Here is a 24,699-nt window from a genome sequence, read left to right as displayed (position 1 = left end):
GACACCCCCATCTGGGCACACAGTATATTGCTTAGTACCGTGGCGTTCACCCTTTGCCGGTGCAGGACAATATGGAAGGGCGGGGCGGTTACAAGCCATGACCCTCGCTGGGGTCATCCCCCTTCTGCCCCAGTCGAGATCCAGGGCTTACAACCTCGCCCTTCCCGCCTGCGTTCCTCTGCCTTTCCCAATCCCATTCCACTCCCCTCCCACGTCCCTCAGTCCGACATGATCGACCCCTTCTGTGCCACCCAGCCCCTGGCCTCACCGTTCAGCATCACCCCTCTGCTCCACGCAGCCCCGGGCTGCCTCCGCCAGTTTCTCTCTCTCCCTACAGGAAGGAACTGACCAAACCTTTAAAGTGCTACATTATGAAACTAAGATTACGGGAAACCTGACTCCTTCAGGAACCGGCCCCGTCTCATTCCAATTTCTCTACCCGTTTCAGCCACGTCTCTTGGAGTAACATTCTGCCTCCCCGCCACTGACATGCCCCGACCTTTGGTCTTTCCAGTTGCGAAGCACTAGGCAATATCGCCGACTAAACCCGCTCAGGTGTTTCCCTTGGAAACCCTTGGAAGAAAGAGACAGTGAAGCTAACGCAAACACTGACCCGCTGGCTTCTTGCAAGATGAGCCCTGGTGGCCTTCAATACAGCACTGACCTTTCAGCAAGTCAACAATCAAAAGCCCAACGGAAAAGCTGCACACACAGGCCCCAAAGTCAAAACACCACTGACCCATGAAGACTTGGCTAGAAGACTGTAGCACAGTTTCCTACAGGATTAATCACAGTTACAGCTGTTTAAAAACTTTAAGGAAAGAAAAACGTAGTGGCAGCCGCATTAACAGTCAGATCTGAGGGTTTCTGAGGCGTCTTCAGAAGCCGCTTCCCCCCCACACCCTTCCTCCCCCCGTCAACGGCCTTCTGCTTTTGTTCTGGTCCCCCTTGAACAAGGCATGGCAGGTTCTGGCGCTGTGCACCGTCCTCGTTGCTTGAAGCTCGTAGAACGGGCGGAGTGAAGTTCTTAGCGCTCTTAAATAAACAAAAAACGCCAGGGTGGAAAAAAGGAGGTGTCGAGAGGGGAGAAAAAAAAAAAACCACCAACAAAAAGAAGAACAACAACAAAAAAAGAGAGGAAGAAACAGAAAGTGGCAGGTCGGCCATATTGGAGCAGGAAGTGGACATGTAGGTCGGCCATATTGGAGGAGGAAGTGAGACAGGAGGTCGGCCATAGTGGAGCAGGACAATTAAAATAAAAAGCTAGAGGGACATCTGGTGACCTTTGAAGTTGCCTCAAGAAGACAGTCCAAGGGAGGAGTGTAGGGAAGAGAGAAGCCAGGCCCCAGTAAGGAGGAAAACAGTTGAATGAGAAGTTGGCAAGGAGCGTTAGAATGAAATGGATGAGTTCCTTGCCCCAAAGGAAGTCAACACAGGGATGGATGTTCTGCCAGGAGTATTTTTTTCTGAGACTGGACTGGAAGTCTCACTCAGCCCACTAGCCTCTTTAGATGATCTAGCGGCCTAGAAAGAAAAGCAAGATTCAAGGAGGAGGCGGAAGGGCAGGGGAATCAAACAGTTTTGTTTTTTTTAAAAAAGGAATTTGTTCAGAAGCAGCATTGATTTAGGCCTGAGGTCGAGCAGCTGGGAAAAGGTCCACACCACAAACAGAGCACGAGATGATCTGGTTCCACGGGTTACTGGATGAGGGAAGGAGCATCACCAAGAGGAGAAGGCGAGCGAGAGACAGAGAGAGACAGACAGACAGACGGACGGACGGACACACACGCACACATAGAGGCAGGCAGGCAGAGGGAGACAGGAGAGAAAGGTCGGGGTGGGGGGAACAAGAATTGAAATGTTAGACTGGGCATGCACAGCGTGTTAGAACAATGACTATATTCAAGTTAGTTGCATCAAGGCTGTGTGGGGGAAGGCGGGATTTCCAGGGGGGGTGAGGAGCGGGGAGGTCGCTGCAGAGGTGCTGTTTATCAGAGCTGTCCCACAGGTGCAAAAGAAAGGGACAGTCATTCACAGACGCATCTGAACCCTGGGGAGCGTCGCTTGGCTGGGGGGGAGCGTTCAGTAACTTGTGTTGAAATCTAGCAGCTTCAGAAGCCACGGGTGGTGGGGGATAGGGGTAGGTCCTCCAAAACGTGACTCTGCCGTCCCCGCCCAAGCTGGGTTAGCCTAAGCGTGGGGAACAAGGACAGCACCCCAAAACTTTATGAAGCATTTAAATAGAATAGTCCATGTTGCCCAAGCAAAGCTTCTGGTGAGGGACACCTGGGACTGACGGAGCAGACGCGAAGGGTCTCGGCCGCTGTCTGTAACCTGCTAGGAAAGGGGCAAACCCACGGGTTCTCTTACAAGACCTTCCCACCCCCCGAGTCCATAGATGGAAGGGGATAGAGGTCTTCTGTGCAGCGGGCTAGACCAGCTGGCCCCTACATGCAGAGAAGGGCCAGTATGACGAAGGCATGAGGCAAGCCTAAGGGTGCAATCCCAAAGGCCACTGAAGGCAATGGAAAACTTCCCTTTGACCACAGCAGGCTTTGGGGCAGGTTCTGGCAGAGCAAAGCGGGGCTTCACAAAGCGTGTGACTCTCGAGGCGGTGGAGGAATGGACTTGGGGAGCCGCCGAGGGATGAGAGGGACGGGGTGGGGGGTGGAAATCAGGATAGGGCAAGGTCAGGCTGGGTCTCTGCAAAGACGGGCCCATGGTGCGATGCATCGGGCACGGCCTGGCCTCTGGACGGCACCCTGGACATTTTCCAAGCCGCCTAGATGACCTGGGTGCCAAACTCCCATTAATTTGTGGGACCCTATAATGGGATTTTTCCAAAGTCAAAGGGACTTGTGCGCCTAGCTCATTTAGACACCCTGCTCCAAAACCCTTCGGCTAGTGTTTCTCAACGGTTTTTCAGCTTAACGGCCCCTTTATACTAAATCAACAATTTTTGCAACTATAAAAGAGTTTAAAAAAACACCCCTGTGTCCATGCTAACGGTGCTACGCGATTGGCCGCTATTTGCATGTGCGTGGCGAGAGGTTGCCAGGAAACACAACCCGCAAGCGTGGCGTGGGAGAGCGAGATTTTCTTTGCTCTGGACTGTAATAAAATGAGCAATGTCTTAGGACACCCCTGTTCCCCCTCATGCTTTTTTGTGATCCCCGGGAGGCTCTTGATCCGCCGGTGGAGAAACACTGCCTTAGACGGTTCCCTAAATCACAGCCTTGAGACCCTAGATTGGCCAAGGCATGAGGAAATGTACGTGAGGGCACACTCCTGGGAAATGGAAGAGACGGTCTAAGAGGACTTAGACATCTATGGCCCTTGGTATTTTCTAGCATCTAGAGAGGACAGAAGAACATAAGAGCGGCCACACTGGGTCAGACCGATGGCCCATCTAGCCCAGCATCCTGTCATCGGACGGTGGCCAGTGCCAGAGGCATGGTGCCAGGGCATGATGGCTTCCCTGCCAGCTACTCTGGTCTGCAGCGGGGTGATGGGGTGGGTCTAGGTGAATTGCCTCAGCGGAGTTACCTATCTGTTCTCATACCTAGGGAGGATCCCCCCCACCCCCGTGCCCCAGCTGCAGCTCCCGCCTGGTCCTTTTGAGTGCTGTATGCCCAGCAAAATTCCCCAGGCCTGGCACAAATGAATCAGGTGCCCATGGACCGGCAAAGGGAAATCAGCCCCCCAATCGTCATCATGAGAACAGAACACACGAGGGGATTTGGTATATTGGGGGGAGGGGGGGGGGGGGACCCCCCCTGCGTGTGAGGACCGGGTGGAAGCTGCGAGGATGAAATGGGGGGGGGGGGGCAGGGAGTCCGGCCATGCACAGACACCCCCACCCTGCGGAAGGAGCTGAACAGCACCACGGCGGGCTGGGGGCTGCCTCTCGGCGGGGAGCCGGCTGTGCTGGAGGCCTCTCCCGGGAACTGACAAACAACACCTGTGCTGGGCTCTAGGCGCCCGGACGCCGGTTAGCACTGGGGGAAGTGTGGGTGGGGAACGTGCAAAGGGAGCAGCTCGGATCCTTTCGGGGATGGGTCCAATTTGCTCACGCGACGTGGCTCAAAACCCAGCATGGCCGGGGGAGGGGGGGGAACCCGCCCTTGAACCCACTGGGTTTTGTTACACCCCAATGAGCAAAATTTGGGATTTTTCAGCAGGATCGGGGGAGGGGTTGAAACACAGACTGTGGGTGGGAGTGGATGGGACATCGGACAAGCCATCCCCAGGGTGCTGTCGCTCAGCGGGGACAAGGGCTGACCACTGGTGCTGGGGGCAATCTGGCAAAGAAGGGGTGGGGAGCGAGGAGGGGATCGGGGTGTCAGTCGGGGAGGGGAAGGAGGGGAGGGTTAAGGGCTAGAAACTGGCTTTTGTTACCTTGCCTTGTGGCCTCAGAAAGCTGGACAGCCACTGTGAGCACTGTTAGCGTCGGCAAGAACAACAGAAGCAAGTGAACCCAGCTGCACGCTCAATGCTACCGCAGACAAGCCCACGTGGAACGGGGATTGGGGAGGCACCCGGGGGGGGGGGGTCTACTCCAAATCTTCATCCACCTGCCCTACAGTCTCCCGGCGCCCCACCCCCTTCGCCCACCGTCTCACGTGAGTCCCTCGGAAAGAACATGGTCCCAGAGCTGCTGCGGAGGTCGGAGCCCCCCCCCCTCCCCCCACTGCAGAGCCATGAATGGGCCCAGCTTGGGGGCTAGTGTGTACTGGGGGAGCCCGCGGTGCGCCGGGCAAAGATGCATGGGGAGCGGGATATCTGGAGGGGGCTGGAGAAGGGAGGGAGACAGCCCCCCCCCCCAAAGCATCCATTGGGATCTTGCTAATAGAGAGCACTGGGCGTGGCTAATGTTTGTGGGCGGAGTCTGGCCTGGGCATCAATGGGCTACCGATTCCTTGCTGAGCTCCACGTCAAACTGCTCTGAGGTCGGACTCTGAAAACAGCCGAGCAACCCAACACCTCGTTCCACAGGAGAATCTCCCCAGCATGAACGTCAGCTCCACACCCCACGGTCCCCGGCCATAAATCGCCGCTCCTCTCCCCAGTAGAGAGCTGCAGGCACCAGGAGACACCAGAGGAGAGCGCCTCCTGTGGACACAGACTGGGCCCACCCGGCATGGCTTTGTGGATCCAACAGCAGATTGAGGGACCCACAAGATCACTTTGTGGGGAGCACAGGGGGAGGGGAGGGGGGTTACCCAGTTGCAATCGCGAGCACAATGGGCTCTGAAGGGACTTCAGGCCTGTCTAGGATCTAAGGTCAAAGTGATCAATGTCTCTCCTTCTTAGAAAAGGGTGACTGATAGGCCTGGCCCTCCTGAACCGATGGGAGGAGGGTGGAAATGGAGCTGGGGTGGGGAGCTCGGGGGAAGAGGCGAATCCTACTTCAACCCTCACACCACGTGTGACATGAGTTTGCTGGTCTCAGCTCGGTGCCCAGTGTAGTGCTGTGGAAGCCGTCGTGTTGGGGGCAGCAGAGCTGATTGTACATCTCACCTCCCCCGAGGCCGTTGCCTCCCCCAGGTACACAGATACCTCCCTCCTCACCTGTGCCAGGCTCCGGGAGGACAAAAGGCAGCAACAGAAAACGTGCGCTGTCCGATCACACAGCCTCTCGGGCAAGTTTATCCCACCCTCCCCTGCAGACATACCAAGAAAAGCAGGGCTCCTAACCAGTCTTGGTGTCCCCCTGCGGCTGCTCTAGAGATAAACTACCTGCTGTTGTCCCTGGATCCTCATGTATTCCATTCTCTGCTTGATGTGTTTGCTTTTGTCCGGGCTCCCCTGCTGGCTCTGCTTCAGCCTGGAGGCCGGATTCACCATCTTCATGGCTGGAATGGAAACCCCGCCACTCTGTTGAGACACACAGGGATGGGGGTTAAATCCCACAGACACATGAGCCAACCTAACGCTCGCTCCGGTTCCGGGCGTGGGAGGCGGCTGGTTGGGGCCGGCCAGTGGCATTCCTGGCCTTGCTTCCCGGGCGAAGATCTCGTAGTGGGTGAGATCCAGAGGCCCCGTGTGATGCCAATGCCCCGCTGAAGCCCACAGGGGTGGGATTTTCATCAGCGCTCCGCACCGACCTGCCCCACATTGAAATCGGTCCCTCAATTGGAGCAGACTTAGGCCAACGTTCAGGGGCGGCTCTGTTTTTTGCCGCCCCAAGCACGGCAGTCAGGCAGCCTTCGCAGATTCAGTGGCGTTTCTGCGGGTGATCTGCCGGTCCCGCGCCTTCAGCGTACCGGCTGCCGAATAGCCACCGAAGCCGCGGGACCGGCGGACCTCCTGCAGGCACGCCGCTGAAGGCTGCCTGACTGCTGCCCTCACGGCCAGCGGCACGCCGCCCCCCGCGGCTTGCCGTCCCAGGCACGCGCTTGCTGCGCTGGTGCCTGGAGCCGCCCCTGCCAACGTTACGGCCTAGATCCTCAAAGGTATTTAGGCCCCTAACTGCTATCGATTAGGGGCCTAAACCCCTTTGAGGATCCAGGCCCAAGCCCTTTAGAAAAGCTCACCCCTAAGTGGAATGAGTGGTAAACACAGACCCTCTGGGCAGGGGCTGGCACCCACTTTAAGGCTCCTACAGTGCATTGGGCCCGCGAGCGTAACCGAACCTGCGTTTGCTGCTTTTCACTAGTAGGTTCCTCCCCCCGACCCCAAGCTCCTGGCAGCATTTCCGGCACAGCAAGACCCTCTCCAGGAGAACCTTGCTTTGATACAGCCCGGCTGTTAGCAGTTCCAGCCTCGCCAGCTCTTGCCATTTCAAAGTCACGTGAGCTTTGGTCAGTTCCCCGGCTCCGAGCATGTGGAGAAGCTCTGGGCTTCCCATCCCCATAGCCTCAGACCCAGGCAGTCCGGACCGTGTGGGAATTTCTGGTCGGGAGCCAAGCTTTGCTCATGGCCCCAGGTCTGTAACATGGAGCCAAACCCAAACCCTGGCTCTCCACACCCCCAAACTTTGGGGCAGAATGTGCCTTGGGGAGAGGGGTCGCCCTAAACAGGAGGCAAAGGACAGAGATGTCCAAAAGGCGGCGCACTTATGCAGTTACCACATCCTTACTCTCCATCAGAGAGACAGAAAACAAGGGAGTCTTAAGGGGCCTCCTGGTATTTTGGGGATTCAATTTCTCTTGGGGGCGGGTGAGCACCCAGAGATTCTCTGGCATTGGAAACACATCCCCTCAGTACTGCCCCATGCTGGAAACAGGCCACCAGAGCCTCTGCCATGCAGTGCCCAGCCTTCCAAACGACTTCCCTGCACTTCCCAGTGAGCGGGGGGCCTTGTTTCCCAGAGGGCTGTGGGGGCATCACCACCACGCATGGTGCATTCCGCTCAGATCCACCCATGATGTGTGATATCCACACCCACGCAGGGTCCCTAAGCACCTCGGGATACAAATTTACCAGGGGCCTGACGCTCTTGTCTCCTGGGAGCGTCGATGGCAAATGTCCGAGTGTGGAGACTGGGGGAAGAACATGCCTGGGATGTCAGAGCAGGAGAGGACCTGACGCCGGAGTGGAGATGCATCCCTTGCTCACCCAATTTGATGGAGTTACTCCAGATTTACTCTGGGGTAACTGGGATCAGAATCTGGCCTGGTACCTTTCCTCTCCAGTGTGAACCACCAGCAGCCCCATGCAGAAAGCACAACGATAAACGCCAGTGTGCCCACACAGGGATACCTAGAGAGGCACATGAATGAAGAGCCAGGCTTGCAGTGGGTGCTGGGCACCCACAGCTCCAGCTGAGTCCAATGGAAACCAGGCCCTTGATTTAGGTGCCTAACTATGGAATTGGGCGCCTAATTTTAGGCATCCGGGTTAGAAATTGTTGGCCAAAAATCTGTGCTTGAGATGGGCCCAAACCTACTCGCAGAGCCAAATACCCCAGTACTGCTGGGGAGGTTTGAAATCCAATCCAAGCCCGGATCCAGACCCCACATTTTGCAAACAGCTCCAAGCCCTATTAGACGTCTGAGCCAAAAACCAGGTTCCAAAAATCCCTCAACTTTTGGGTTTTTCCCAAATCTGGATGTTGACGCTGAGGCCAGATCCCATCTTCGATCAATAACTCGACTCCCCCTGTTCTTTCCACACCAAGATCACCCTAATCCCCCTCCCCCGGGGGGTCCCAATTATACACATGGTGTGATATGTTCAGAAATGAACGGGAAACTTCGCGTTTGCATTGTCGGTCCCAGGATAGGAGAGAGATTTGATTGGAACAACCTCTGTTGGTGAATGAGACAAGGTTTCGAGTGTGCACAACACTCTTCTTCAGGGCTGGGAAACGCAGGACAAGCTCTGTGAAAGCTTGTCTCCTTCACCAACAGAAGTTGGTCCAATAAAAGATATTCCCTCGCCCACCTGGTCTGCCAGCTCATTCTCATCAGGTAAGTCTGCAATGCAAACAGCAGGGACGAGGGAAAAACCACTGAAAGCAATGGAAAACCGAAAGCAGAGGGAATGCATCCCGGCTCGATGAGAGGATGCATGTGAAAGCGAAAGAAAGAGAGCTGCTTTGAGACAGAGGCAGATTTCCAGGTGGGAATCACGACAGTGGGAATAAAGCAGTTTTTATTAGCTATCCACGTACAGTTTGAGATACAGAAGCTGGTGAGAAGGACAGCACAAAGAAAAGATTAATCTGTAAGCAGACAGAGGTCCTGTAACTCGGGTGGATATCAAGGCTGCGCCCAAGGAATAGCTAGTAACCGATCACTGCAATCGTTTGCCCCATGTAGCTCCTTATTATTGTTTCCTGGAGTGCATGCTAGCATTCTAGCCATGTGCACACAGACTGACTTTCTGGTGCCTCTTCCAAACTCTTCCATCCTGCAACCTGCTCCTCTCTCAAAGTTCCGTGCAGGTTGCTACAGTTATTATGGAAAGACACTAGCAGATCTGGGACCAGCTACAATGGGTGGCATAAACTGAGCCTTTCCCTCTGGGCTTTGTAAAGGAATGCTGAGCAGGACGTGCGCTGAGCTGAAATTTAGGCCAGGCCTGAGCATCCTAACCCAGGCGCTGTAAATGGATGGACCCTCATTTCAATGACACAAAAATCAGGCCCATGACACTAGATTCAGCAGAGTAGTAAATGAGTGAGTCTAAATAAGCCGTACAAGAGAAGTGCAGTGAGCACCGATGGGTGTCAGCCAGCCAGTCTAGAATAAGGTGAGGTGAGTGGAGACGCGCTGTTCTAGGGAGCAGCCTGCTTTCTCTCTCTCTGTTTTTTGGGCTCTTGTGGGTTATCATTCTGAATTCTAAGATATAAAGCCATGCTACGCTGCAACCTTCCAGCAGGCATATTTCTGTCTGTGTCTAAGTTCTCTGTGTGCATGCAGTGAACATATAACAACATTGCCCAGCTATGTTCTGGTGTGATACGCTGCCTGTTGCAGTGATGACAGACAAGGGTGAGCTGTTACGATTTGGATCTGGGTCTCAAACAGCCCAGAAATTTAGGGTGATCGGGGGTGAATTTTCATCTGATTAGTGACCGATTCAGCCAAACCTTAGCTAAGTGGCCTCCCATTTTGTGATGCATCCAGGCAATCATAGGTCCTGGTAGTGTAGCGATAAATCAAACTTGCGGGCTTCATTCTCATTTACATTCAGGGTCTGTCTACACGGCCATCAGAGATGTGACCGGCACTCGGGTACCAATAGCAGTGAAGCCGTGGCAGCGTGCAAGGGACCCTGGGTAGCTAGCCGGTGCTGCCGCAGCTTCACTGTTATTCGTACCTAAGCTAGCAGAATTAAATCTAGCTCGCATACGTCTATACGAGCTGCAGTCACCCGACTGCCGTGTAGACAGACCCTGTGGCCCCTTTTCACCAATCCATCTGTCTAACCGGAATTGAAGTGGCAGCAAACGACAGCGACATCCATTTTAAGTCCCATTGACACAGGCGCAGCGACGTCAAGGGGCCTTAATGTAAGCAAGAACCAGGCCCAGTCTAATTGCTACGAAGGGAAAAGGGATTCATTCATAAAAGCGGAGGGTTACTAAAGGAATACGCTGAGTTCTGACTGGCGGAGTTCTCCCCACCCCCTTCCCCCATCAGCTATTCAGCAAGACGCCTGGTCCTTGCAGATTCCATTTGCAACCGATTTAATTAGGAGAACCATCTGCCACTTAGCAAGGCCACTTAAAGTGCAGTTAGTCAGAAAAGTGAGACACAAAAAACTCTCCATCCTTTTACTTACAAATGGAGGGGATCTAACGTGGCGTCCCTAGGGGTACGTCTCCACGGCAAAGAAAAAGCCCAACTGACTTGGGCTCGCCGGGCTAAAAGTAGCCGTGTAGATGTTTAGGTTCAGGCTGGAGCCGGAGCTCTGAGACCCTTTGCACTCGCTGGATTTCAGAGCCCGGGAGCATGAGCGGGAACATCGTCCCTGCTTTTAGCCCCGAAGCCCGAGCCAGGCTCTGAGATTCGGTGTCACGGGTTTTTCTTCGCAGCACTGACATACTCTGATTAACACAATGCAGAGCAGAGGCCCTTTAAACAGGACCTGATCCTGCCCTCGATCCCATGGGCATGAAACTGGAATAACTCCACAGAAATGAATATGGTTACTCCAGATGGACACAGGTTAAGACGTAAATTTCAGCAGAACTCGGCCCTTGGCGCTCATCATTTGGGGCTCAGACTCCTATGCTAAAATTACCCCCCAAACCTGCTGCTAAGGCCCTGTGTGGAACGTCTCCCTTGTCATCTGCCTTCTCTTCCCAGGTCTCTTGGGTCCCCCCATTCTTATCTGGACCTGATTTTATTGCCTTGGGGTCGATCAGCAAACTTGACATCCAGCCGTCCAGCTACAGTTTGAATTTGCACCCAGCAGCCAGCACTCGATTTCCAAAGCAGAGGGGTGGCCGGGGTCTCGGTGGTTAACTGGGGCCCGGCACATTCGGTACTTGTTTCCAGGTCTGTGCCATGCCATGAAGCCAGTCACCCCTCCCCTAGGGATGGCATCGGAATGCGGGTGCAATGGATGAAGACTGCTGACTGTGGTCTAATTCAGCGCTAACACCCAGCGGGGGGGGACAAGGTGTAAGAAATCCACCACAAGGCTCACGAGAGAAACACAGAGAGAGATGCCAGGCGGGCCAGTTCGTTTGCAAAGGGCCTGCTGCCTTTCCGGTTCACGTGCCACCGGTCTCCATTATTTCTCCCCCCCCTTCTGCAGTTATCGCAGGGTCTGTCCGAACGCTGGGGGAAGGGGAGGGGACGTTTTTTACACCTCGGCTCTAGGGGACGCTGGATTCTCAGGAAAGGGGTGGGGCCGGGGAGAGGCGGAGGAAGAGAAGGCGTCAGAGGGAATCCGAGCGTAGAGCACAACAAGAGGAATAACAGAAAATAAACCTTAGGACTGTCGAGCGGAAGCTGTGGCTTGGGTAGCAGAGGCGGCTTGGTCCCGCTCAGAGATGACCTCCTGGGAACATCAGCCTCACCCTGTCCTGAATCCACGGTCCTGGCATGCCAGCAACTGTGTTCAAGATCCCCCGAGCCCTCCTTTAGCCCTCTGTCATCCTGAGACCCCAGCTGTCCTAGCAGCTCTCTCCGGAACAGAAATTCAGCTGACGGGTGGATATTGATTTCATTAATGGTCATCTCCAGCTCACGGATAGTTTCTTCAAGGCTGTCCAGTCTTTGGTACGTGCATTCACAAATCTCGTGGCTGCTTAGACTTGCAAAGCCGAGAGGAGACATTTCCTCTTTGGTTTTGACTTCTAGGTCCGGTTCTTGCTCTCTCTCTGCTGGGGACCCTCCGGTATTCGAGGCTGCCTTGGTCTCCTCTCCATCCGCAAGTTGGTCTAGGGTTCTCCGTCCAGAGGTGGCTCTATGCTCACTGGATCTCGATGAAGCACGCAAGTGCTCCTCGGGAGGCTGTATTGTGAGTTGTTCAGGCACCTGGTGGTTTGGATCTTTGCCTGGGAAAGACCTTGGTCTTGGTGTTGGACACTTTGAGGCTGGACAGCCAGTGAGGTCTTCCCTTTGCACCTGCTTGCTAGCCCCACTGGGGTCTTCAGAAGTGGGGGGCATCCTCTCCGAGCTTGGATTGGTTCTCCTGGCTTTGGGTTCTGAGACATCGCCGTGAAATCCCCCGGCCGCTTTAGACCCTTCGTCAGTGATGGAGGAGACCTTCTCGGAACCCACTTCAGGGTCCGCGGGTTCTTTCAAGAGATCGATGAGGGGTTTGTCCTCCACACGGACAACTGGCCCGTAGGCCATAGTCTCGCAGCTGCCTTCCTCTCCGGCGTTCAACGTCCCAACCTTTTCTCCTCCCTCCTCAACCAAGGGGTTCCCTTCATCCTTTGACAGAGACTGGGTCAGGGGGTTTGTTACTAAGAATGCTCTCTCTCCTTCTGGAGCGCCTCCAGGCTGGACGGGTGAGGCTTGGCTGCTCCCAGGCGCCGACAAAGTCTGCTCTAAGAAACCAGATGGCACCCGGATGAGAGAGTTTTCCTCTCTTTCGGCCTGGTTCTCAGGGCTGCTTGGCAAGAGCCCCAGCCCCTCCAAGTTTCTCTCGGTTTCCGCCACGGCCTGTGTCGGCTCAACATGTGGAGATCCTTCCATTCCCACCTCTCTGTTGCTGGACTGGTTAGTGCACGGACGGCTGCCTATTTCTGCAGCCACCTCCAGCTCTACTTCAGGCGAAGGCGGGTCAGACACCCACTCGGTGAGCACAATCTGAGGGAGGGGGACAGCCGGGCTGGCTGGAGAGGCCGGTTCCTATGGAGACAATTCAGACCAGTTAACAGCAGGTGGGAAGTGGGAGACGTTTGCCATGCAAATGAACAGAGCGGAGTGCTTCTTCGAAGGTATTCCTGCCTAGCCTGGGCTGCCAACTTCACAATCCACCCACTGGGTCTATAATCCCAGACTATCCAGCCACTTCTGCAGCCCCTGAGCGCTGGGCCACGCCTGACGCAGAACAACTCAAGAGGGAGGGCTTGGTTTCAGCAACCCCTTTGGGGAATGGTGGCTTAGGCACCTCTTGATGCTGCTAGATGCCCACTGGACTGTCCAGTGCACCTGGGTACGTGAGAGGAGCCAATGGGAGTTAGGCACCTAACCAGCATAGATGCTGTCCTGGGGAACACGTAGCCAACGTGCTGTTTAAAGAGCCTGCCGACAGAGCTGAAATCAGGATTAAAGATGCACTGCGGAGGAGATGCAGTGGGCCGCGGGTCCCTACAATGAAGAAATCCCCAGAGAAGGAGCCGCGTCGGCCTCTATCCTACCTGATACTATTACATTAGAACATCAGAAGGGCCAGGCTGGGTCAGACCAATAGTCCGGCTAGCCCATCATCCTGTCTTCAGAGAGAATGAACAGAACAGGGCAATTATCCAGCGATCCAGCCCGTCGTCCAGTCCCAGCGTCTGGCAGTCAGAGGCTAGGGACACACAAGGGCTGTGTCTCTGACCCGCTTGGCTAATACATTCTGGTGGCAGAGGGGCCTGGGGACCCCCCCACCCCAGCTGTGCACTGCAGGGAGGTGTTAGTGTTTGCAGGGGTAGGGGATTCTGTGCTAGTAGGACTTCCTTTGTCTGCAGCTGGGGGCTAGCAAGGGGCTCTGCCCAGGCCCCCCACCCCCCCCGTAGCACTTACCTGGACTGACAGCTGGCGGCTGGAGTCTGTTCCAGCATCGGGCTGGCTGGCCGCTGCAGCCTAGTGGCAGAACAGGGCAACAAGACGGGTTATTCTGCTCCTCCCGCCGGGCCTGGCTGGGGCTGCCCCGTTTCCCGGGATTCGTGGCGTGGGAGCGGCCCCACGTGGGCTGCCCCGATGCAGCAGGTCTCATCCTATCACCACCCTCCGGGGTTCTAGGATCCAGCAGAGGCAGGTGGGGGAAGGAGGGGGAAACGGCAAGGCCAGGCACCGACATCCAGGACCAGAGCTGGGCCTGAGCCAACCCCCCAGGATCTAAACACTCCTGCCAGCACCGGGGCAGCAGAAAGAGGCAGGGGCTGGTGGCAGAGACTCACTGGGGAGCAGCTTCCACACCGCCCCCTCCCCAGCAGCTGGCGATTCAGCTCCCCCCATTCCACGCTCGATTCCAGGCAGTGCCCGCTGGGCAGAAAGCGCAGCACAGAGCCGCCACCAGCCGCCAATCTGGCGCGGAAGGGGAGCGCGGCTGCTGGTGTGCGGGAGAGGGACGCGCCGGGAGATGGGATTGCAGAAGAGGGAAAGAGATCGACACAGACAGAGAGGGGCAGAGGGCAGCAGGACAGCCGGGGATGGGGAAGCGCAGGGCGGCATCGCATCTCCTCTTGGTACAGCGGAGCTCCTTGGCCGCCGTGCTCTGAGCTGTGGGCCTTGCCAATGTCTCCCGTCAGTAAAGGGCGAGGCAGCGGCTGGGCGCGGGACGTGTTTTGGGACGCTGCCCCCTGGCCAGCTCCTGGAGCACCTCCCAGCATGGAGCCCGGGGCGCAGGGTGAGTCGCAGGTTGGTTGGATCTGACCCTTGTTCGGTGGGGGACAGCGGAGGAGTAGATGAGCTGGGGAGGGAGGGCGGATGCCCGAGGGCTCAGCTGACCCAGCTGTTTGGGTTGCAGGCAGGACTGGCCCCTAGGACTGGAATCTGCCGGGAACCGTCTCCTCCCCAGCTCCAAAGGGAAGGCCCGGAGGAGAGTTACTCCCTGCAGCAGCGACTGGCTCAGCATAGCACTGAGCCGGGAGCAGCCCGGAGGGGCCCAGCTTTCTGCTGGCTGGCTGGATCCCCAGGGTGTGACGGCCCTTGGGCCTGGAAGGATCGTGCCGTGGGCTGTTGGCAGATTCCCACCCTCTCCCCCGGTCCCTTCCCTCCATCTCTTCACCCCGGCTCTTCCCCACCGCCGGGCTCCTGGGTCCAGCTCCCCCAGGCCCATCTTCTCCCCTCTCTGATTGGCAGCTGTACCCTCTGCCCCCCCACTCTGTGTCACGCCCTCTTCGGCTTTACCCCCTTCCAGCCCCCCCGCTTTCTGTGCTCCCGCCTGCCAGCCAGCCCTCGGTCTTCTTCTCCCACCCAACGGGGCCATCGCAGGTCCAAACCCCAGACCCTGACCCAATGGAGAACCCCGGGTGTCTCCTACCACTGGCCACCCGGCTAAGCCCCTGCAGAGCTCAGACCTGATCATGCGCCAGGGGCGTGGACATGCATCGCCCCCCAGAGCCCTCGTTCCAGTGAGGCATCCTGCGTGCAGTGACGAGACCCTTCCACCCCACTCCGGCGGGAGCCGGCACCTCCTCCACACGCACACCTGCCCCCCGCCCACGTGGGTGCAGAGCCTGGCCCCTAGGGGCAGCGCCAGGGGCTGTTGCTCTGGTGGTTAGTGCCCTGTCCTGTGCTTGTGTCAGTACAGCCCGCGCCAGCGTCGGGGAGTGATGTGGGGGCTGTGATGAGCCGTTAGTTTGTTAATCCAGAGAGCGCGTGAAAGGGGGGAGCCGACGGGAGAGGCGGCCGGGCAGAGGTGCAGAGGCAGCCAGCCGGGTGGAAGAGGGAGTTGCGATCGGGCACAAGCTGTTACCTTCCATCCTTCGGCTGCCAGCGCGGCCCCATTGGGCCACAAGTCTGCGGGAGCAGGGGAGACGGCGGCCGCGAGCCGGTCGCAGCGGAACTTGGGGATAAATAGGGAGCCAGAGCTTCTCTGAAACACCTGGGGAGTCAGAACATGGGGGGTTGTGCAGCAGAAATAAAACGGGGAGAGGGAGCCCCGGGCCTGCCGCTCCCTAGCCTGGCTTCATCCTAAACACGCTGATGCCAGCGCGCAGCGGGCGAGACAGCGGCTCTTCTCGGCTGGGCACTGGTGTGGGGGGTGTTAAAGTGACGGCCGGAAACCTGGCCACAGCGACGCTCCTCCCCTGGAACGACGCGTGCCCTGCGGCGTCCGGCCTGTCCCCGGGGACGGAGAACCCCGGCCCGGCCCGGGACGGAGCCCGAGGGGAACGCAGGGTCCCTAGTGGCTCTGATTCTGGGAAAGGGAGCTAGTTTCTCCTGCCTGCCGCTCACATCCCGGCCTGGCTCATGCACTCCCCTGGCACTCGGTCCGAGGGGGGTGTCTGCAAACGGGTTTCAGGTGGGGCTGGAAGCCCAAACTAGATACTCAGTGGGGTTTGGACCAGGGAACCCCCGGTGCTAGCCAGCCATGGGGGAACTCAATAGGACCCAAGAAGCATCCCGGACGTCTAGCCCTCGGCTCCGCCTGATGTGTGGAAATGGGGCAAGCGCCAGCTTTCGGGGGAGATTTCCGGTCCCCCCCAGGACACGGTGTCTGAATGGATCGTCTCAGGGTACCTGGACTTCAGGGTTTCCATTCCGGACGTGGGGAATCCAATCTACCCTTCTCTGAACCTGGTAGAGCTTCAGACCACCCCGCCCGGTGGGGCTACACTCCAAAACCGGACGGAAGCCTGGAGTGAGAGGGGTGGGGTCGCTCTGCCAAAGCCCGGCGCCCCTGCCCACCCCGACCCTGCCGGGCCCCCGGAGGGTCGAACCCACTGACTGCCGGCGAGCCCAGCTGTCCCTCCGTGAAGCCAGGAGTGGAGACGCTAGGACCAGACCACTACCCCGGTTAGACTGTGAACTGATGGACTGCCCTTCCCCAGTGCCGCCCCCAGGGGGCAGTGCTTCCTTGCCTGTGTGCCAGGGGCCCGATCCTGCTTCTGGTGATGGCAGTGCTCCTCCTCCTGAGCGAGTGCAGGATCGGGCCCAGGGTGACTGGATTGGGGGGGGGGTGTCGTTCTGGGGGGTGTCCTGTCATGTGTCTCCCCCTCTCCCCCCCTTCGGCACCCACCTCCAGCTCGGCGATGATCCGGTCCTCCTCGTCGTCGTCCTTGATGGCGGAGGCGATGATGGGTGGGGTGGACGCGGGCCTGGTGACCTCCGACACCGTCCGCCTCAGCTTCACCTGGGGCTTCTGGGGCTCCAGCTCCTCCGACTCTGCCTTCTGCAAGGGCGAGAGGGGGCGGGGGGGATCATCCCTGGGCGTCCGGGGCCGGTCGGGGCTCCCCGCTCCCCGCCCCCGCCCCGGGGTGCCCGCCCCATACCTTCATGAAGCTCGAGTCCTTCTTGCTGGTGATGATCACCTCGCCGGTGCGGGTGGTGGTCAGCCCGTGGGAGGAAGGGAAGCTCCGGCGAGGAGGGGGGGGAGGCGGCGATTTCGAGGGCTTCTCGGTCCGATACCTGGGGACGGTCAGCTCGTCTGGGGAAACAACTGGGCTGTTAGAGGCAAGGCCCCGCTCTTCCCCGATCCACTCCCCCCCAAGCCAGGGACTCTCCTACGGTCAAGTGGGGCGCAGCAGAATCTCCAGGGGTCCACAGCTCAGGTGGGTGTGGGGCAGCCCAGCCTTGGGGTTTCCCCCACCTATGAATGTGCCGGTGCAATCAGGAAGGACGTGTGCTCTTTGGGGCGTGGGTGTGATGGGAACATCCCCGTGGCTTTTGCAACAGGGCAGCGGCTTACGTAGGACACGCCGATTGCCTCCGGCTCGGAGGGCTTGGCTGCTGACCCGTTTGGGTCGGGTTACAGGGCCCTGGGGACCTCCCCTGTAGGCCCCAGCGCACGGTCGGCCACACAACCGGCCCCGCGGAGCTCTGGAGAAGCCTAGGGCTGGGCTAGCCGTGGATCAGGGATCACGGGACCAATCCTGCGAGGTGCTGAACGCCCTCCACAACCTGAGAGGGCGCTCAGGACCTTGCAGGGTGCATTAGTAGATCTGGGGGGCAGCTCTAAAACTCAGTCCACATTACAGGCAGGGGACAGAAACGTAGCAATTCCCATACCTGGTGCAAAGCCCTTGCAATAAGGACCCGTTGGTTAAGGCAGCAGGGAAACCCTCCGAAGCTGCATTCTGCAATGCCAGTTTGTAACGCCAGCCCTGCAGGGCTACACTCCCTGCCCATGCTCATGTCCCCCTGGATCCCTTTGTGGCCGAATTCACCTGCTGATGGGCCGCAGGGAGTCGGCTGCCCCGGCCTGGGATAGGTTCAGAGCTAGCAGCCCGCAGGTCCTACGGCCGGCGCGGAATCGACGCAGCAGCTGGGTGTGAGCAGAATCCCTAGGCTGCATGGCCCTCCCAGAGCTGGGGATAGAACCCAGGCGTCCTGACCCCCAACCCCACACCCTGCTCTAACCAACTACACCCCACTCCTCTCCAAGAGCCAGGAATGGAACCCAGGAGTCCTGACTCAGTGGGGGTAGCAGAGAGGCTGAAGAGGGGTGCGGTCCGGGGGCGTGACTTGGGAGGGCACTTCCAGAGCTGATGCAGGGAAACGTTACGAAGGGCACCCCTGGTTTTTGACCACCCCTCGCCCGCTCCGCCCTGCCCCCTACCTGAGCCCCGGCGGCCATTGGGGTCGATTTTGGCGGTGGCTTTCTGTGCATGCTGCGGCTTGGAGGGCTTGTGCTCAGGTGTGGAGGCGGCGCTGCCGGCGGCCTGCTTGTGCTTGGTGGCAAACTCCAGGTCGGGGATGGCCTTCATGAGCTCGGCCTGGGTCTCCTCCAGGAGGCGGTTAATGTCCTTGGCGCTGTACTGGGTCAGCGCCGCCCTCTTCTCCTCCCAGTCCCGCTCGGCGGCCTGCCGGCAGAAAGCAGAGCTCGCTGCGGCTTGCAATGGGGGACAGGCCGGGGGAGCCTTCCCCGTCCATGGGAACATGTGGCACCCGTATGAGGATCTGGGGCACTTGGCTCCATCCCCAGCTGCACAGAATCCCGGGGTACAGGCTGGGGGGCTCTGGGAGGAACCCCAGGAATAGCTGCTCCAAAGGGCCCAAGTCACTAGAGGGTTTCATACAGTCTGTGGCCAGAAGGGATCATCTCGGCCAGCGGTTCTCAAGCTGTGGGTCGGGACCCCAAACTGGGTCGTGACCCTGTTTTAATGGGGTCGCCAGGGCTGGCTTAGACTTGCTGGAACCTGGGGACAAAGCCCTGGGGCAGTGGGGCTCGGGCGTGTTCAGGCTTCAGTCCCCCCTCCTGGGGTCCTGTCATAATTTTTGTTGTCAGAAGAGGGTGGTGTTGCAATGAAATTTGAGAACCCCTAATCTAGGCTGACCCCCTGTATAGCATGGGCCAGAAAACCTGCCCCACACGTCCCTGTATTAAACCCAAAGCCTAGTTAGACTAAAGCATTTCAGATCTCAGGAGACTGTGAGCTGCAAGCAGGGACCGGGAGAGAGAGAGGGGCCACCCAGGCCTCGGCGCCGGCTGGGAATCAGTGAGATCCATCTCAATGATCCCAGCAGGTGACCCAGCCTGCAGAAGAAGGGTCCCTGCTACCTGCATCATCCTCACACCCCCTCCTGTGAGCTGGGGAAATCATCGCTGGGGAAACTGAGGCCTGAAGAGGGGAAAGCGACTTGCCCAAGGTGACAGTGAGTCAGTGGCGGAGGTGGGGATGGCACCTCAGAGTCCTGATTCCTTGTCCACTTTTCTCTGCTCACACTCCCCTCCTCTAGCTGGGAATTGAGCCCAGGAGTCCTGACTCCCAGCCCTGCCTGCTCGAACCACGAGCCCCCACTTCCGTCTCTGAGCTGGGGATAGAACCCAGAAGTCTTGACTCCCTAGCCTCCCCCTGCTCTAACCTCTAGGTCTCCTTATAAATAGACTCCAGGACTAAAGGTTTAACCCAGCACTGCCCGGCTTTTCCAAACAGATCAAGAGGCCCCAATCAATATTCCAGGGCAGATTCTCTCCCAGAGGATTCCCTTTCGGCTCACACGGAGCCGCCGCATGTCAGAGCAGCCCCCAGGCTGCTCTATCTTGCGCAGGCAGCCAGCGGGGGAGCTACTGAGCAGCAGAGAAGCGACAGCAGCTGCTCCAGTGGGGAGTGTTGGGAGATAGGTGGGGAGGTGGCGCCCCCTACAGCACACACCCCAGAGTGACAAGGCTGATTCAAGCCCTGCAGTGTAAAAATCCTGGAGCACTTTATTCTCAGTTCCTAACAGGGTTAGCCTGCAGGCCTGGGCTTGAACCTCTCCTGGGTGTGCGACAGGCCAGACAACCCAGCAGGAGCACCAGGCTCCCCCCCCCGACCCCGGCTCTCACCTCTACGGACACGGCCTTGTCCGCGCTCCTCCTGCCGGGAGTCTCAGGGCCCGTCTGGGTCTTGGCCGGCACCATCTCCGGAGCCCGGGAGGGGTTATTGCTCTTGGGGGGCTGGGGGCCACTCTGCCCGAAGCCCGGCGTGCCCAGGGTATCTGTGGAGGCGGTCAGGTCATGGAGGTTCATCGGGGGGCTGGTGGGGACCTCGAAATCCAGACCCTTGCTGAAATCGATCTCTGATGCCACCTTCTTCGGGGACTGGCTCAGGTTGTTGGACGGAGCCCACACGCTCTCATCCACTTGCCTGCCAATGGAACAGAGTTCAGAGGTCCCCATGGGGGGCTGGGGAGGTGGGGGGCTGGGGTGGGGGTGGGGGCAGCGCAGCCAGGAAGTGCTGTAACCTGTTGCCAAACACATTTTCAACCGCATCGAACGGTTCCGTGTGGGTCGATACATTTATCAACCACCACCAAATAATGGAACGTTGGCAGTTTTCAAAACAAACGTTTTTCTTTTTTTTAAAATCGAAAAAGGTTTTTCAACCTCCTCCCCCGCCCCCGTTGGGTTTTGGGGTTTTTTTGGTCAAACGCACACAAAAAATTTTCACCATTGAAATTTCCCACCAGGACTAAATCGTCCTTTCCCAGGCAGCACGAATGATCATCGTTTGTATTCCAGTAATTACCGGTGCGCCTAGAGCTTGTAACGAGCACCCGTTGCGCTAGGTGCGGTACAAACCCAGAACAAAAAGGCAGCCCAAGGGGCTTCCACTCGAAGACGAAAGACAACAGGCGGATAGAGACGGACAGACGGGGCAGCTCAGGGGACCGGTGAGATTATTGTGATCGGTGCATGGAGAGACACCAGGTATCGAGGTGCCCAAATCCCTCGGAGGATCTGAGCCCAGCTGCCCAAGCACCGCCAGGCACAGGCTTCAGGGCAGAGGACGATGAGCGGCTGGGGGCATGGCTACAGGGAGCGCCTCCCATGCCGGAGAGAGCAGGAAGGGGCTGGCTGGGAAATTTGACAAAGGGGTGACGGAGAATGGGCTCATTGGTGGAGCGGAGAGAGGAACCAGACCCCTCCCTCCGCCCCAGCAGGGATCAGGGCCCAGGGAGCCGGGACCCAGGACTCCCCTGGGGATCCGGGCCGGGAGTCGCTCACCTGCGGATCTGGGCGAGGGTGTCTGTCACGGTCTTGCAGCGCTTCAGCAGGCCATCCAGCCGGTGCGGCTCCTCCTTGAGGAATTTCACGGCCTCCACCTCCACCCGCAGCACCACCCGCATCTTGCTCTGCAGGCTGGGGAAGTGAGCTGGGGCCGGGGAGGAGCAGGGTCAGAGCAGGCCCAGGGAGGGCTGGGCAAGACCCTCCCCTCCCCGCTGCATGGGAATGCAAAGCCCTGCACCCAGAGACACACCCGGCTCTGCCTTGCCCACGTCTGCCTGGCACGGCTGGGAGGAGGCGGCTGGGAGAACTTAGGGGAAAACCCTCCTCCCCGTCCGTCCTAGGAGAAAAGCCCCCGTGACTGCAAGGGGCAGCTCATGGGCACTCGCTGTGTAGGCAGACCCGCCACAGCCCCTGCCATGGGCACACCCTGCCACGCACACGCAGGGCCAGAGCACCCTCTGCCTACTCCCACAGGGTTACCGTACGTCCGGGTTTCCCTGAACGCGACCTCTTTTTTGGCCCTCCAATCTCCATCCGGGCGGATTTTTGACAGAGGGACAAACGTCCGTGATTTTTCCTCACTGACCGGGCGCCCAGCTCCGGAGGCTGTGCCACCACAGCGCAGGAGTAAGGGGGGCCTGGGATGGTATTGCCACAGAAACTGTACCCCCTGCCTTCCCCTGGCAGTGTCCTCCCTTTGGGACCTTGAAATAGGGTAACCCTGTACTCACAGAAACACCTAGAGAGGCGACACCACCAGTGCTTCTGGGTCTAGCGCTTCCTTGCTGCCTTCTCTCTCTGCTGCCCTGATCTTTCTCCTGCTTCCCACGCCCCCATCCCGACCCAGCCAAACCCCCACCAGCCACACGGTTCAGATTCTCGGGCAGCCTCCCCCGGGTGGGAGGAGGCTCCTGTTTGTTACGTTCACCCTGAGCACAGGGCGGCTGTTACACCCCCTCTGCTCGCTGGGCTGTTTGTACCCTCTCTTTCTCGCTGTCAGGGCTGTTCAGGGCTGTCACTGCTTTCGGGGTGACGGGCGGAGCTAGTGTTAGGGGCTGGGTCAAACCTGGTTGAAAGTGGGGCAGCAGTAACTTGTTATCTGCACTTGTGGGAGGGGGGCACCCGCCATGGGCACGGGGAGCCTTGACCAAGGACGTGCAGCGAGTCGGTGGCAGGGCCAGGATTAGAACTCAGGGGGCTCCTGGCTCCCAGCCTTGTGCTCCACCTCTTCGCTCTGGCTGCCGGCCATGTTCCGCATCCGCGTGGCAGGCGGGGGTGATGGGGAAGGGGCACTCTCCCTGGTTGATCTAAAGACCAGGCCAAGCCCAGCCCCCTGTCCGCCCACTCCCATGCCCTCCCATCGCTCCCATGCCCTTGGCAGCTCTTAACGCACCTACATTTAGCAGCTGGCTTGGCTCCGGGAAGCACAAACTCTGCCATGTTCAATGGAGGTTTTGCTAAAGGGGGGAAGGAGGGGGGGGACTCCAGCCCAGAGATGGGCCATGGCAGGGGGTGGGGAAGGCTGAGCGCAGGCCCCTGGGGGCGGGGGAGGCCAAGGCAGAGCCACAAGTGCCATGAGCTGTCAGGCAGCGTCTCCGGCACTCACTCTGACAGCTAGCAGAGCAAACCGGGACCCAGCCACGCAGGCCGTCATGTGGGAGAGCCGCAAACACACCGGCAGGCCAACACACAACCCAGACACGTGCAACCAGCCTGCAGCCCAAATACATGCAGACCTGCAACCCAGAGACGTGCAAACACGCAGGCAACACACAACCCGAACATGCAGGCAACACGCCACCCAAACACAGGGAGGCAACATGCAACCTGAATATATGCAAACACTTGCAAGTATGCGGGAAACTGCAACCTGCAAACTTGCAAACACACACACACACACACACACACAAGCTCACGCAACCCAAATACATACAAACTCACAGGTAAACATACGATACAAGCACATGAACATACCAACGCAGGGAGACACACACAAACCCAGACATGCAACTACACCTACAACCCAGACACAGACAACTCCCAAATACATGACTCACGCAGCCAAACTTACACACCTGGTAACCATCTGGTTCACACATGTGACATATGCCAACTTCCACAGACAACAAACCAAACATACATGTGTGTGCAATTACAGGGTCACATCTGCCAGCTCCAAACCACAAACCAACCCCACAATAAAATCAAAGGTCCAAACGCCTTCAGGGTGAAGCTCTGAAAGCTGTCTAAGGGGATTGGACGCCTGGTTCTCATTGGTTCCACTGGGGATGCAAATTGCACACCGAGTACATGTGGACACAGGAACACCTGTAATTGTCGGCATATATGCCCCCGGGCACAGCCTCCTACATCAACTAAAACAAGGGCACCTGCAAACGTACACACAAATCATCCTGAATACTGAGCCCGGCACACACAGATCTCCAAGGCTGCCCCGCACCCACCTCCACACAATCGCAGAAATGGAGGGCGGGAAGCGACCCTGAGCGGTCATCAAGCCCAGCCCCCGTCCCCGGCGCTGAGGACCAAGCAAACCTAGGCCATCCCTGATGGGTGCAATTGAATGCGCTTGGATAGCATTCAGGGGTGCAAGCTAATCCCGCCCCACGATCCTACCAGCCCCCCAGACCTACACACTCCTGGGACCACCCTCGGCCCTCTCCTCCCGCCGGCCCCCTCTCACCCTTCAGTTCGGTCAGCGTCTCCCCCAGCTGTTTCAGCACCATGGCCTTCTCCTCCAGCTCCTGCACAGGGACCAGCCGGTGATTGTCCTTCTGGATCTTCTCTACCGACTTCTCCAGGTCGCTGTAAGCACACCGTGCGAATGTCACTCCCCCGTCCTCCGGGCCGGGGCGAGGAGAGGGGGAGCTGGGGGAAGGGGAGCAGCCGGGCTGGATCGGGGAGTGCAGGCAGGGCCCCCGGGGCACGCATGCACGGCTTGCAGCTCCGGCCCCGGGCTGTGCCCGTTGGGCCGTTAGCAGCTCTGGTATCTATTCAGGATCAGGCACCGGCACGAAGGCCGACCGGGGGCCTCTCCGAACCGGCCCACTGGTGCTATGGCCAATTTATACCAGTGGGGGAGCTGGCCACACAGACTTTAATTCCCAGAGCCGTTCCCAGGCCCTCTCAGAGAAGGCAGAGCCATAGGCAGAATCAGGGACGGGCACTGGGCGCCGTGCCCCCTCACCCCCAGGGACAGGCACTGGGCGCCTCACCCCCCCAGGGACGGATTCCAATCCCGCCCTCACTTTAACTGCTGGGTGATTAGCTCTTCCTCGTTCAGGTAGCGGAGCCGCTCCTCCTCCACCAGGCTGCGCTGACGCTGCAGGGGGTCCTCCTGCTTGCGCATGGTGTCCGTCACCCGCACGCTGATCTCCGTCTCCGTCCGCCGCAGCATCGTCTTCACCGTCTCCTGGTTCTGCAGCTGTGAGGCCAGAGAGGCGGGGCGGGGGGGGGGGG

The 24,699-nt window shown here is 58.5% G+C and overlaps 1 protein-coding gene across 1 annotated transcript in view; it reads right to left on the bottom strand.

Moving 5' to 3' along the window:
• Window positions 1–1,019: 1,019 nt before the first annotated feature.
• SRCIN1 (SRC kinase signaling inhibitor 1) overlaps window positions 1,020–24,699 on the bottom strand; it is a 92,624-nt gene continuing 68,944 nt past the window's right edge. The window contains exons 10-18 of the mRNA XM_026654775.1: window positions 24,489–24,664; window positions 23,924–24,045; window positions 21,217–21,364; window positions 20,056–20,356; window positions 18,346–18,589; window positions 17,060–17,214; window positions 16,807–16,959; window positions 5,740–5,877; window positions 1,020–1,524 (exon numbers count right to left, since the gene is read on the bottom strand). Of these exons, the coding sequence (XP_026510560.1) occupies window positions 1,390–1,524; window positions 5,740–5,877; window positions 16,807–16,959; window positions 17,060–17,214; window positions 18,346–18,589; window positions 20,056–20,356; window positions 21,217–21,364; window positions 23,924–24,045; window positions 24,489–24,664 (1,572 nt within the window). The 3' untranslated portion in view covers window positions 1,020–1,389. The remainder of the gene's footprint in view (window positions 1,525–5,739; window positions 5,878–16,806; window positions 16,960–17,059; window positions 17,215–18,345; window positions 18,590–20,055; window positions 20,357–21,216; window positions 21,365–23,923; window positions 24,046–24,488; window positions 24,665–24,699) is intronic.

The sequence above is a fragment of the Terrapene carolina genome, unplaced genomic scaffold (genome assembly GCF_002925995.2).
Source record: "Terrapene carolina triunguis isolate 2854851 unplaced genomic scaffold, T_m_triunguis-2.0 Scaffold193, whole genome shotgun sequence".
NCBI lineage: Eukaryota > Metazoa > Chordata > Testudines > Emydidae > Terrapene > Terrapene triunguis.
This window is presented reverse-complemented; position numbering and strand designations above follow the sequence as displayed.